This window comes from Pseudopipra pipra, chromosome 1 (genome assembly GCF_036250125.1).
Source record: "Pseudopipra pipra isolate bDixPip1 chromosome 1, bDixPip1.hap1, whole genome shotgun sequence".
Classification (NCBI taxonomy): domain Eukaryota; kingdom Metazoa; phylum Chordata; class Aves; order Passeriformes; family Pipridae; genus Pseudopipra; species Pseudopipra pipra.
This window is the reverse complement of record NC_087549.1, coordinates 13213170-13227249: the sequence shown is the minus strand read 5'-3', so window position 1 is coordinate 13227249 and position 14080 is coordinate 13213170. Positions and strand designations below refer to the sequence as shown.

At 37.0% G+C, this 14080-nt stretch overlaps 1 protein-coding gene across 3 annotated transcripts in view; it reads left to right on the top strand.

Moving 5' to 3' along the window:
- Positions 1–14080, top strand: part of COL14A1 (collagen type XIV alpha 1 chain) — a 115385-nt gene that overhangs the window by 85615 nt on the left and 15690 nt on the right. For all 3 annotated transcript variants that reach the window (XM_064645870.1, XM_064645862.1, XM_064645852.1), the window contains exons 35-40: positions 1101–1178; positions 1449–1535; positions 6286–6339; positions 6741–6836; positions 8072–8125; positions 8564–8617. In XM_064645870.1, the coding sequence (XP_064501940.1) occupies positions 1101–1178; positions 1449–1535; positions 6286–6339; positions 6741–6836; positions 8072–8125; positions 8564–8617 (423 nt within the window). The remainder of the gene's footprint in view (positions 1–1100; positions 1179–1448; positions 1536–6285; positions 6340–6740; positions 6837–8071; positions 8126–8563; positions 8618–14080) is intronic.

The following is a 14080-nucleotide window of genomic DNA, read 5'->3' as shown; positions in this document are numbered from 1 at the left end:
CCTTTATTCAAAATACAGTAATTGACCTATATAAGAAAAAGAATGAGACAAAACCAAAGGTTCACATATGTAGTTCATTTAAACAGATTTGAAAGTAATACGGTTTTAAGAAATCTTTAAATTCATTCCTCTCTTCTGGTCTTAAAATAATGCCACTGAAAATAATAATGGGAGCAAAACCAAACAGAGTTCTATCTCTAGCAGCTCCTCGAATTTTTTAACATGTGGGGTTAATTTAATGGGATGTTCTGTTCCATTCTCCTCTGTATTCAATATGCACATAAACAAGGCATGGAAAAAGAATAGAAATAGTAACAGAAGCTTCATCTCTCTAGACCACTTTATTGAGTCAAGGCTGTAAAGGAGACAATTGGTCTTACCATTGAGCCCTATTTAGTATATTGTTTCTGAGTATCTAACAGCCACTATTTTTAGCAAATGTGTGTGTTCTTGTAGATTAAATTCTTGTCCAAACCATGTTCCCAGACCTGTGATGGGAATTTTCTGTCCAATGTTGTCACTTTTCACCATCATTAAACTATTGTTGCCTGGGGATAATAAGGACAGGAGAGGGCATATTCTAAAGTAAAATTAAACTGGAGAAAACTATAAATATTATCTGTGGCTCAGCTCCAGTGTAAGTAATAGGCTATAGGAGACCTTGTCGCAGATAAAATCTGATCAGCTGACCGGTGGGTTAAGAGGAATTACTCAGTTTTGAGAAGCTGAGCTCTCTTTCGCCTGACTCTTGATGCCTCCTTTGCTATATAAAAAGTACTGGAAGGCAACATTGTGCAAAATCAGAAATTTAATCAAGGAGTGGGGGATAATCCAACAAGTGCAGCATTTAACCTTGAACAGCTTGCTCAATTCATGTAGTATCTGATAGCTCAGATGACTTGCTTAGAATACGCATTTGGTAAAAGCAGTGGATTTGCCATTTAAGTGACGTATTTGTGGCTTGCTGCTCAAAGTCAATAGTCTCTCTTCTGTCTAATCTGAGTGCTTTAAATAAAGATGGCTTTGCTTGCTGATAGCTTCATTCTGCACTGCTCTTACACCTAACAGTCATTTTGTACATCACCCTTGTTTTGAAACAGCTGCAGTTACAGATGTTTGACATTGTTTGTGCTACCTCATGGGCCAATCGAGACAAATGCTGTGAGCTTCCTGGCTTGGTAAGAAATCTCTTCCAATAACTGTAGAATTTACCTTTTACTTTCCCCTTTATTGAGTAAATGTTTTAATTGAAATGGATGGTTAAGTGTTTTCAAAACAAGTCCAAGTCTGCTTGAATTATGTGTCCTATTGAAAGTCAAGGACATATATGTTTCTAAAGCAAGTAGGTACTTTTGAGGCATCCACACAGTGCTTTGTCTTAGATTCATAAAATCCCTAACTTCTAAAGTTTTTGACATCATTCTTCTCCTATCTTAATTTTTCCTTAGAGAGATGAGGAAAACTGCCCTGCCCTTCCTCATGCTTGTTCCTGTTCAGAAGCCAATAAGGGTCCTCTTGGACCTCCTGGACCACCGGTAAGGTTTTATTCAGGTTTTTAGTGAACTGTACTAAATAGTCCCCTGGCCACCTTTATTCCAAAACATGTATTGCCCATGTAAAACTAATAAGGTTAAATTAGGGTTTTAAGTGTTTGTGAAGAGATAGAATTATATTCAATTTATAGCAAAGATGCCAAGTATTAGGCTGTAAAAAACCTTCTACATAGTCAGTCAGTCAAATTTTTAATGGTTTAATCAAGACCTGAAGCAGCTGTGGTATTCTTCGGACCTTGCCCCCTGTTACCTGTCTGTAGCGTTAGTAGATACGTCATAATTAGTGCCATTTGTTTTCTAAATTTTAATCACCTTCTGTCTGTCTACTATAATATATATGTATTAAATGTAGTTTGGAGTTTACCTTTTGAAATGCTCAGTTTACAGTATCTTATGAATTAAAGATATGGGGTATGACAATGCCACTTGTATGGTATGTGATGAAAGAAGACTTTTCTGTGTTAAAAGCCCTAGGTAAGTACAGTATTGATTGGAAAGCACAACTGTAAGTGTAGGTTCTTCTGAGACCTCCTAGAGATGGAGAGGTACCCAAAAGCCCTGAAGGGAAGAGAGGATGAAATGATCTGCTTTGGTGAAAGCTGAATTAAAATTTTTTCCAGCTTGCCAGTGAATGATGAAATGCACACTGGCACAACTTTTACTTTCTGATGTTCTTTTAATAGCACTCATTAAGTTTTTACTGTGTAAATGTTAAGTGTATATCTAAGTTCCTTGCATAACCAGTGGAACTAGATAGTCTCTTCTAGAAGCCAGTTATTTCACTTTCCTTCCATCTCAGTGTAGGATCTTTGAAATATGGAATAAATCTCCTTTCTTGGAAACTTGTGGAAACTCAGTGTATAAGACATAGAGATACAGGTCACTAAATTTTGAGAACTCATTCTCACATTCCAAGCTTGATTTTTATCAATTTAGAAAAGTTGCAGCCTCTGTTTACAGTGGCCTGTTATTGGTTTGATTTAACAAGAATCTTAACTGGGATAGAATGATCATGTGGTTTCTTTTTTTACAACTAGGTTTTTAACTCTGATTGGCATCTTAGGGCTGCCTGCTAAGTTAGTTTGAGATGAGGCTCTCCTATGAAAAGTTTGAGCTGCGTGTTTCTCTGCTCATACTGAGTCCTGTGTCTTCCAAGATCATGTTTTGAAACAAAAGAGCCAGTAAAGAATGCAAAGGAAAATGCTTCTGAAAATGTTAAAGTACACTGATTACATGAGATACATGTTTAACAACAAAATTAACTTGCACATAAGACATTCATGTTGTCGATCCTAGCAGGCATTAATCCTACTAACAACTCAGAGGTTAGTCTTTCTGCAAGAATGGTTCTTCAACCTCTGGTACAAAAACCTGGAAAGGAATTCAGGAGAAAATTCACTGAAGAGATGTGTCTTGAACAAGGAGAAATTGTTCTGTTCCCCTATTTAAATATAGGTTATAAATCAAGTAGGGATTAAAATTTTAATTTTTGTATCTTAGCATCCAATTTGTGTTCTTTGACAAAGACAGATAATTCACATAAAAATGCCACTGAAATTGAGTAGTTTGACCACATTTCACAGTAAAATGAAAACTGTTTGAAAATTATTTGACTGGAAGGATGTGTATTACTATAGTTCAAAAGATATATGAATCAGGAATTGCTAAGGCTTAACCCAGCAGTAAAATAATGTACTTCTATATATTACATTTAGGATTAACAATGTTTTGAATAGCATAGTGCCATGCAAGAGGAGGCTTAAAGTCAAGCAGAAAAATCACTGCCAAGGCAGGCAGTGTGTGATTTTGGAACTCAGTGTGTTTGAAGTGATGCTTTTTTGCCAGACAGTTAGATGGCATAGCTCTGGAAAAAAAAAAAGAAGTACAAGGCCTAAGAAAAAGCAGAGCAAAGGAATAAAGTCAGCGTTCATCTGCGTGCCAACCAAAAGTCAGAAAGTCACATGTGCTATGTCTGGTCAATAGTGCTCCAAGTTGTTAAAATGTCATGTGACTTTTCTCTAAGCCAAGGATTTTTCTGTTTAAGAGATCAGGATTCTACCATGTAGCCAGTTTTAGACATTAGGCTAAAGAGACTCCAAAGAAAAGGCTTCCATTTGTTTGGGATAGTAACTCTGGAAAGATTTTCTAGGCTTTTAGTAAATGGGTCATTTTGGGTAAGACAAAGTATTGTTTAGAGTTAATGTTATCTGGCAATTTTCATGATGGGATACTGTTTTTATGGCTTCATCTTTGCCAGAATTTGATCCTGCTGTCTGAAATTCCTGACACAAAGTAAAAATAAGATATCACACAAAATCAATGCCCGCATTTATAAGGAGTGCTGCAGAACTGAAGAAGGTGAAATAAACAAAAATATTGGAGGATTGCAGAAGTTTAATTGCAAGAAACAGCATTCAGTGCTTCACAGGTTTTGACTATTAAAGAGGAATAAGGAGGTGTCTTGATAACAGTTGATTAAGGCTGTTTCTGGGGGAAAGCACTGGATATTAAAAAGTTATTCAAAATAAGGGAAAAGGCATAACAGGAATTTTTGGCTAGAAGAAGAAATGGCAGAAGAAATGAAAAATTTGAAATTAGTCACACAAGCTTAGTAGTGCTGGGAAATAACCACCAATACAAGTTTATGAGAAAACTGAGGGGGGCTATTCTGATATTTTCATCTTAAATAAATGCTTTTCTGGAACTTGTACTTTTACCAAGCAAAGGCTACTGGGTTCAGCACATGGCTAAATGTATCAACTTCAGCATGGGTCTCAAAGTGTATGATTTAATGTCTCAGCATCAGGCTGGTTTTATGTATATGTTCTTAGTAAAAATGCAGTCTCTTTCTGAGAACAAAATGTGAGAAAACTCTGTGGTTTTGTTTATGTTAAAAAGTTGCAGTTATTGTTCTGAAGAATTTTTAATCTCAGAGAGAGTAATCTCAAGAGAAAGGCAGAGGGAGGAGAAAGGACAGAGGGAGCTACTGGGCTGGAATGTAGTAATACAAGTATCTGGAATTTTGGAACTGGCAATTGAGATATGGTTCCGTGGAAGAATGGGATCAGATTTTAAGGGTTGGAGCTGGCTATGGTGGAATGGGTTGTGGCCATAGACCTGTGGGATGGAGGCAATAAGACTGAGGAAGCTGAGAGGGGCAGTGGAAAACTGCTCTGTGATGACACGTAGGAAGACCATGTCATGATACCTTTATTGAAGAGCAAGAGTGCTCTAACATTTCCAAACATTTCTGTTATTTGCATTCCTATTTAAAGTCTCATAAATACTACATGTTTTTGTGTCTTTAATTTAACTGCTGTTATTTTTGTAAGTACTTATTGTAGCCTCTATAGAATGCTATTCAGTTATGGTGTGTAGTTGTACAAGATCCTTTTTGAGTACAAAAAAGGGCAGAATACCTGTAAATCTTATAATCCAATAGGTTAAGCAATATGCTCAGGTGGGAGAAGAGGGAAATTGATATGAAAAAAAGTGGAAAAAAAATTTATGCTGTCCTAGAACAGAAAGCACATGCAGCATATTTTTGCAAAACACGTTCATGGCAGCCGTCCATAGATATATGCTACTCCAGTGTCTCAGATGATACTAATAAAAAAGGCAACAGTTGGTTAATAAATTGTGAACAGATGTAAGCATTACTGAAAAAAGCAAGAAAGAGAAAAATGACCAAAAGAGCATTTTACCTAAGAGTAGCTCTGAATTAAACCATGGTAGATCTAGTAGATTCTAGAGTTGTCCTTGCTGAAAAGTATTCTCGAGTCATTAGAATCAAAGAATTATAGAACTGTTTAGGTTGGAAAAGACCTTTAAGATGTATGAGTCCAGCACTGCCAAGTCCACCAGTAAACCATTTCCTAAGTGCCACATCTACATATCTTTTAAATACTCCCAGGGATGGTGACTCCAGCACTTCCCTGGACAATCTGTTCCAATTCTTCACAACCCTCTCCATGAAGAAATTTTTCCTAATATCTAATCTATGCCTCCCCTGGTGCAGCTTGAGGTCATTTCCTCTTGCTCTGTCACTTGTTACCTGGCTACAACCTCCTTTCAGGCAGAGAGTGATAAGGTTCCCCCTTGAACTTCCTTTTCTCCAGGCTAAACAAACCCAGCTCTCTTAGCTGCTCCTCTTAAGACTTGTGCTCCAGACCCTTCACCAGCTCCATTGCCCTCTTCTGGACCTACTTCAGCCCCTCAACCTACTACAGTCCTTGTAGTGAGGGGCCCAGAACTGAACCCAGGATGTGAGGTGCAGCCTCACCCGTGCCAAATACAGGGGGATAATCGCTGCCCTGGTCCTGCTGGCCACACTGTTTCTGATATAAGCCAGAATGCTCTTGGCCTTCCTGGAAACTCAGCCTTTGACAATACAATTTTGCTGAGAACAGACATATGTGCAGGAGGTTTCAGCAACTGGAAGGGAACCCATGACCACATTTCCATCCGTATTGTAGCTTTCAGTGTTATTGATGCTTACGTGGTGTGCATTCTTGGCTCTAGAAAGCAGTCACATCTGTGTTTAAATCTGTTCCCGTGCATGGCCATACTCAAGTATGTTCTCTGTTTAATTACCCCAGTGGAGGGATAGTGACAGGATATTTACTGATTCTTGACTGCTGATTTAGGAACAGGAAAAAACCTGTTTGGGCTTCTCTGGATTTCATTTTTGAGAGTTTTGGTTTTCAGTGTCTGCTGTGCTTTTGCTTCACAGGGTGGTCCAGGTGTCAGAGGTGCCAAAGGTCATCGCGGTGATCCAGGTCCAAAGGTACTTTGTACAGCACTCTACATTTGATAGATGTACAGGTTCTTACTTTATCTCTGCTGCATGTAAGCCTTGAAATTAATTCCAGATTGTCTCTGGTGTTGTTGAGGAAAAAACAAAGTGAAATGCCATTGGCGTTTGGTCTGGCTCTTTTCATAACAATTGCCTGTCCTGTTTGTTCCTTGATAAAATATAAAATTTAGAATTCTGCTTTCGCCACATAAATAATCATTTTTTTTAGTATTTATAAAGGACCCAGGCAGTTTTAAATTGAACCCTAACTGCTCAATCACATATTAACTCATATTTCAGATATTTTTGAGTCTATTGGTATTTAATTCTTCAAACAGAAGCTGCCTTTGTCCATATGATAAGAGTTTAACTTATGTCCTGTGCTACTTTAGGGACCAGATGGACCTCGAGGTGAAATTGGTGTTCCTGGACCGCAAGGACCTCCAGGACCACAAGGACCCAGTGGACTTTCTATTCAAGGGCCTCCAGTGAGACTTAAAAAAATCAATAGGCTTTCCTGTGATGTTTAAAACAGCAAATAGACTAGACTGAAATTGCTTTTAGTGTTGTGATCAGAATCTGAATTTCAGCATTTGAGGTGAAATCACAGATGTGGGTTTGACCTGTAGTGAATGTGGGTTCAATGCCAACAATTTTGGTTTTTTATTTGATCTGAACTTTTGGTCAGCTGAAAGTATTTGATCACAGGTTCAGTATGACCTGGGTATTAGCATCCAAGCCTGAAGACAAGTGAAAAAAAATTGCAGTGGGGGTCGTAACATGACACCAAACCAAAGTGGTAGTATTTTATCTTTTTCTGGTTGGGGTATTGCTCATTGCAGATCAGTTCTAACTTGACAGGTATACCCAAGCAAGAGCACCATATTCTCTGCCAAAATTAAGTAATAATGTTCATTTCATTACAAAATCTGTCATCAGAGGAGGTGATTAGGCCTGGAGTTTGAAATGTTGTTGTGAAATAAGTCGCAGAATTTCATCATAAAGAAACATTTGTAGAAACATTGGTAGCACTTATCTTGTTTCATATACTTCTCAGTAGATGGGTACACACAAGCCTTGAAATGTAGTAGATACAGATCTTTTTCTGCAAGATTTTTTTTCAAATTTACTACATTGTAATCCACTTTCTTCTTTTTATCCAGTCTGTATGGTACTGCTGTACAATATAATGATTTACCAACACTGTATATTCTTGATGATGCTGTCATCAGAGAATAATACAGAATACTTTAATTATAAGAATATTTATTTCTTAGAGAAACTGTTTCTATATAAAATTTCATTGAAGTTACTTGATTATGTAGCAACATATATTTTTTTGTCATGCATATGTAATGTAGAAACATGTCTATTTTCCATAGAAAACCCTTGGTTTCGTCATTGTAGGAAATACTTCTGAGGCCTGAAGTGAAAAAGATTCCTTTGAAGAGAAAATAGCTACCTTTTTTTTTTTTTTTAACATAATGGCTATAATTTTGTCAGGTTAATTCTGAATTCTTTTAAAATGAATTTTATTTTCTGTATTTTTAAATTCTTCATTTGCAGTTTTGTAAACAAAAGTCTGTATGTTTGCTTTCAGTAGGAAAAATAGTCTTTTTTTTTATTGGTTGCTTTGTCATTTTTTTCACAAGAAAAGGAAAGGCACTATTAAAAATAGAAAAACCATATATTTAGTTTACTATGTGCGATTCTTAATTTGCAGGGGCCACCAGGTGAAAAGGGAGAGAAGGGAGATCTTGGTTTTCCTGGCCTGCAGGTATTCCCTAAGTTATTGTCTAACCTGTCTCTTACTAAGCTTGAATGTTGAATTGACATCACTGTGAGTTTAGGGCATGTATTCCAAACTGCTGAGAAATGTGGTGTTGGGGTGAATTGAACAGAGCTTTAGAAAGTGAAGGAATACAGCGTATGGTGGTGTGCAGTGACCAATTCATCTGGGGCCTGAGGAACTGGTTATTTTCTTGTTTAACACTGAAATCAGGTCTCTGTAGGCTCAAAGCTTGTGCATTTTAACAATGTCTGTTTACCCATCTCATTTCACAGAAATACCTTCTTTACTGAATCTTTTATGGCCCCACCCATTATTGAACCTAGTTCCATTTATCCAAAAGCATGTCATACAGTTTCACTGGAAAATGATTTAGTTGGATTCTGTTAATTTGAACTCAGCTTGCTTTCCCTTGATCATGCTTAGGGTGTCCCAGGAGCATCAGGTTCACCCGGAAGAGATGGAGCTCAAGGTCAAAGGGTAAGGTTTTACATGTTTTACGTGTTTTATTTCCATTCTATAATGGGTATGTTTCCCAGTGTGGTTGATATATCATAATTTATGTCACCTTTATCATCTCTGCCAGTCAGCACAGCAGTCAGAGGCAGGGTGGATATTCTTCCATCTGCTGGATGAGGGTTGAGAAATACTAGACTAGTGACAGGAACCATCCACAATGGCTGTGCTTAATGCATTTGATAGAAGTAGATGTCTCTTGTGTTCAAGCACTGCTAATTAGTCTCTTTGCTTATATGTTTAAAATTAGGTGGTTGTTAAATGGTACATAATTAGTATGCAATTCAATGCAATGATGTAAGTTAGCTTTCTAGCTAATTAATGAGTAACAGAGACAACAACAAGGAAATTCAATATTAGAATTTAGAACAATACCTGTAGAAACTGTTGACAGGAGGAAAAGGGGAAGGTGAAGAATAATACCAAAATTTACTCAACCTTATTCTGCTTCTTGTAAAGCAACTGAAGATACTTACAGTCTGCCTAGGAAGCAATAAAAAAAAAAATCATATTAATTTGTGCAGTTAAATATTTAAGTCCTCCTCCTTGTCTCCTTGAAGAGACTCTTGTTTCATTATTAGTCAGGCACTGGAAAATTTTTGTTAGCATAGTACTAGGTTTCTGTCTACAGCAGAAGTTCATTATTAAATATGACTTTTCAGTTTCATTTGAACAAGATTTACATATTCATGATACTTTTTTGGAGTATGTTAATGTAACTTGAACTTCAGAGAAACCTGGACCTTCTTTGATTTTCTGGCATTACTTTTAGACCTTGTTATAAAAAACCCCATCCCTGTAGCAAAATGTGTATTTGAACTCACTATTATGAATTTAAACATTGGCATCTCTTTATGTCTAGGAGTAAATCCACTGAAGTTACTGTGGAATTTGGATGATACATAGATATGCTTTTTTCTCTAAAAATCAAGAAAAAAAATTTTCTTAAGATAAAGATTTACACATTATCATCAGAAGAATAATTGGATGAATAGCCTTCTAATTTTCAATTAAGTTGTGGTGAAATATGAAGCTATATATATTCTTTTTTTCTACTTTATAATACTGTGATGTCTTCTTCTTTTGCATGTTTTTAATGTTTTCTTTTTGGCTGTATTGGCATATTTCCCCCTAAATTCCCCAAGCTTGGTGTCACCTGTTCATCTCCAGGTTAATAAAGACCTGGAGCTTGATGAACATTTGGATTTTTGCCATGTTCTGTCTGATCTTGGTCATGGACAAGTTGAGGTGACCTGGTGGTAAATGCTGTACATGTGAGTGGTGTGTGCCTCCTTGCTCTACCTTCCTGATCATGAGGGACATCGAGGGGTTTGCAGTTCAAGGAAACTGGTTTTTATATTATTCTGTAGCTGACTTTGTATGTAGCAGTGGATGCCCTCAGACAGGCCTTGATGTCAGTCAGCAGTTCAGAAGTGGTCTAGTTTTCCTACATGTGGAAGTCAGCATGTTGTTGCAGAGAGATGGTATTCCAGGGAAGAGATGAGGAAGGCTAATGCAACAAAGGCTTTTGATACATCCTGGGAAGGTCATGTGGTGCTTATTCTGTAGAATACCCCAGTGTTGTCTATAAAAAGGTAGGGCAATTAAATAAATTGCTGTTCTTTATAGATATGGTAGTAATGCTTTGTTCATGTGTGTTGCCTTTCTTCTGCTGTTAATCACAGGAGCTGGATGAACAGCCTGGACCTCATAAAATGAGGTCTGTTATTGTCTCTGTGTGACCCTTATGCAATGTTGTCCTGCAGTAATTATTTCTATGGCAACAAATAATTATATTATACTAATTTTATGGTGTTGTAACTCATTTTATTCCTGTGAAGTTATGACAACATAAAATTGCTTTTAATGGGTGAAGATTCAAACCAATTATTTCACCGCAGTCTCTTTGAAGACCCAGCACTTGAGAGAGGCACAGTTTTGAAGGGCATAACTGCAGCAGCAAAGGGGAACTGGAAAATTCCTGAGAAGTAGATTGCCTTTTCATATAATGTTTCTTTTGTTGGGCTTCCTCCTGTTAGCCAAGGTGCCAAGCTGTTTTGCAACTATTACACTACTAGAACTGAGCTCTTCTATGTTATTCTTAGCTTAGGTATCACTTCCTCTTTAGTATTTATTGATCATTTAAATATTTTAATTATAGTGATACCAGTGCTGTAAAGTCCTTAAACAGACGGCTAAATCACAGTGATTTTAATGGGAGATATGCATGGGACTGGTATTTATTGGGAGATCTCTGAGAACTTTGCTGAACTGGGTATAATGTGGTATTAGATTCATGAAGTCCTGGAATGAAGATTTTTTTTTTCTTCCAGTTACTGGTAGTTGGAATCACTTCACTTTTACAGTTCTTTTTCCTTCCTTTTTTGATTTTGATTTCTAGTGTTCATACTTTCTGGTTTTATTTTTGAAATCAGTTGAGAAAAGGGTTTGTTTGTTCCCTTCTTAATGTTGTAATTCAACACTTAGTCTGTAGAGTTTCTTTTTGTATTTCTGGACTTCTGCTTTTTAGTCCCTGGTTTATTTGCTTTATCTTGCATTTTAGTACCTCATCCAGAAATAGAACATCTTCCCTGTCAGTTTTGTGAATTCATACAAAGATCACTCTCATAATGACATACCCACTCTATGAAAAAAAGTGGAATGTAATAAAAGTACTGTGTGAAGCCTGACTCAGAGTAAAAAACCTGCATTTTCTGATAATAAAGCAAACATTCTGAATATACATGATAATGTTTTATACCTATCTGGTAACTGGTTTAAATCTACATCTCAGGCTCCACACGAGGAACAGTCCCCTCTTATCTGCTTCCACTTATAAAAGAGTGTCATAAAAGATTTTATAAAATAGAAAATTATTAATTTTTATTTTATGGCTGGAGCTGTGGTTCTTTTGTGTCCTCTCTTGCTGCCCCATATTTGTAGCTACCAGTATAGAGAGGTTTTACTAAAAAGAACAGATCGTGTTTCTCCCTGAACACTCCCAAGCATTTCACATTGAAAGATAGAGCTTGAATTGCACATGTGACACATTCTGCTTTTTCTGGGTCAGGCAGTCATGGGTCCCAGGCTGCTAGGTTTTTTTAAAGGCCCTACAGGAAACTCTTTCAATCCTGGGCTCAGAAGCTTCAGTTAAGTTTTTGCCACTATCTCGTCCTACTGGAAAAATCACCTCTCCACAAGTCCCCCAAACAAATTCCAGGCTACTGAAAGCTCAGGAGTTTATAATGGTGTCAGCAGACCTGAGATTTTACACACAATGCCATTTGTATTTCAGCGAATAAAATCCCTTATAAAAATTCTGTCTGAGCTACACTCTTTCTCCATATTTTTTTTTCATACCATTGGCAAAGTATGTCTTGATTTGAGCTAACTTTCCAAGATAATATACATCTTGATTCTAGGATCTACATCCTGGGTCACACATCGAAATCTGTACCATCCTGCTTTTGGACATGCAGCTACATGGGGGAGATTCAGTGGCTCTGTACGGAGTCATTTCTGTCCTGGATGTGACAGAGAGAAAGTGCTGTTGTGCTATGTAATTCCTCTAGTCATTCCCATTGGAATAGAGATGGTTAAGCAAGGAGGAGAATTCAATAAATGGGAGATTAGATAATATCTTTAAGGCTTCAGCGCTCAGAATACATCTTTGTGAATTCCCACAGTGCTCTATTTTCTTCTACATTACACACACCAAAAATAATGAGAGAAAGAGCCAGAAGAAATACATTCCCAGTCCTCCTGCCAATTTCCTGGTACGTACTAATCTCTATGCACTACTCACAAGTTCAGAATGAGTGTCAGATCCATTCTGGCCATCAGATGGTCTGAGTAACATCATCTTCAAACCCTGCTGGCAGCACAAACAAGTATCTTTAGTCTTTTACTTGCATGAGAGAATAGGTATTGCCATACTCTTTCTTAAATCAGGCTTCACTTTGACTTCATTTTCATATAGCAGTTTTCACATCTAGCAAATACAGTAGGAGGTGATCTTCTGGGGGCAATACAGACACAATGCCAAGAGAAATAAACCTTAGGAGAATGGACAGGAGGTGATTCTTGAGCAGCCAACAGTAAAAACACTGCTCAGAATAAAGAAATTGTGAAATATATTCCAAGAAAATGTAATTTGATCATACTGTTAATTCTACACTTTGACTGGGATGGGAGAAGGGAGGGACCTACAGCATTGTTTTGCTTTAGAAGTTTGTGGGAATCCACTCTAGATCCTGGAAGTCAGTGGAAAGCTCTATATTTCCCTACTCATAGTTGAATTACGCCCTTGAAAGAGTCCAGCCAGTTTCCATCCTGCTTTAGAACTGGTCAAAAATAAATGCAGATTTTACATATTTGCTTTAAAAAGTCAAACATGCTTGTAAATATGCAGGTATCGGTCTTCCTGAAGGTTTTACTGTTACAAAGAGAAGTCTAGCTTGCATTACCTTTAGGGACTTCCATGTTATTGTAAAAATGTGAATAGCTACCATTGAATTTTTCAAAACATTGTTCACAACTAAATGCTTCTTCCACAGAATATTAGAAACCCTATTTTATAATTTTCAATGCATTTCAAAGTTCTTTCCTTATACCATTCTCTGTTAGCTCTAGGAATACCAGTTTCGGAGTATGAACACACTTTCCTTTGCAAACATATTTGAGCTAGGCTTGCAACCTTTTTCTGTGTATCTCTTAAAACTACTGTGATAAAGATACTACTACTATCTTTACTTCAATGGCGCTTAGCTGTTACAGTTGCTTTAGTTCTTACTGTGATAGGGGAGCTGCTTTGGTCCTTGCAGCTTCAGGAACCATCTGGCTACACTGTGAAACAGGAAAGTATTTCCTTATCAACTCTAAGGATGCATAGATGACATAATGTGAGTTGACTATGTGGCTTATTTTATCATCAAAACACCCTTCTGGTGGAATTTTAAAAAAACCTTTCCAGGTACATGGCAGATAATATTCCCCAGGCAGTTTTTTATGCCATATGATTGCAGATATGAATAATAGTTTCTGAATTATGAAAAGCATAACACTAGTAGTTCATGCTGGAGTCATTACTAAAACTGTGTCAGAAATAAAGATTCAGAAAAAATACAAACCAAAAAAGCTCTCTGAGATACTGAGACCTGGAATGTTCTTTACTGTATGTGTCAGCATAAACACTTTCAAACCTTTCAGCAATAAACCAAACACTTTCCAGCTTAAACTACCTTTCAAAGTGGTCTTGAACCAGAAACAAGACCATATTTTTCCTTCGTAGGGGCTGTATTAATTAAAGAATGCTTTATCACCAGGCTGGTCAGAAACGTATGCTTTATAGCATAGGGTACAAAGTGTGCATATTGGTTAATTTGCAAGAATACTTTATTAATAGTGTATTTTACTCTACATCTGGTC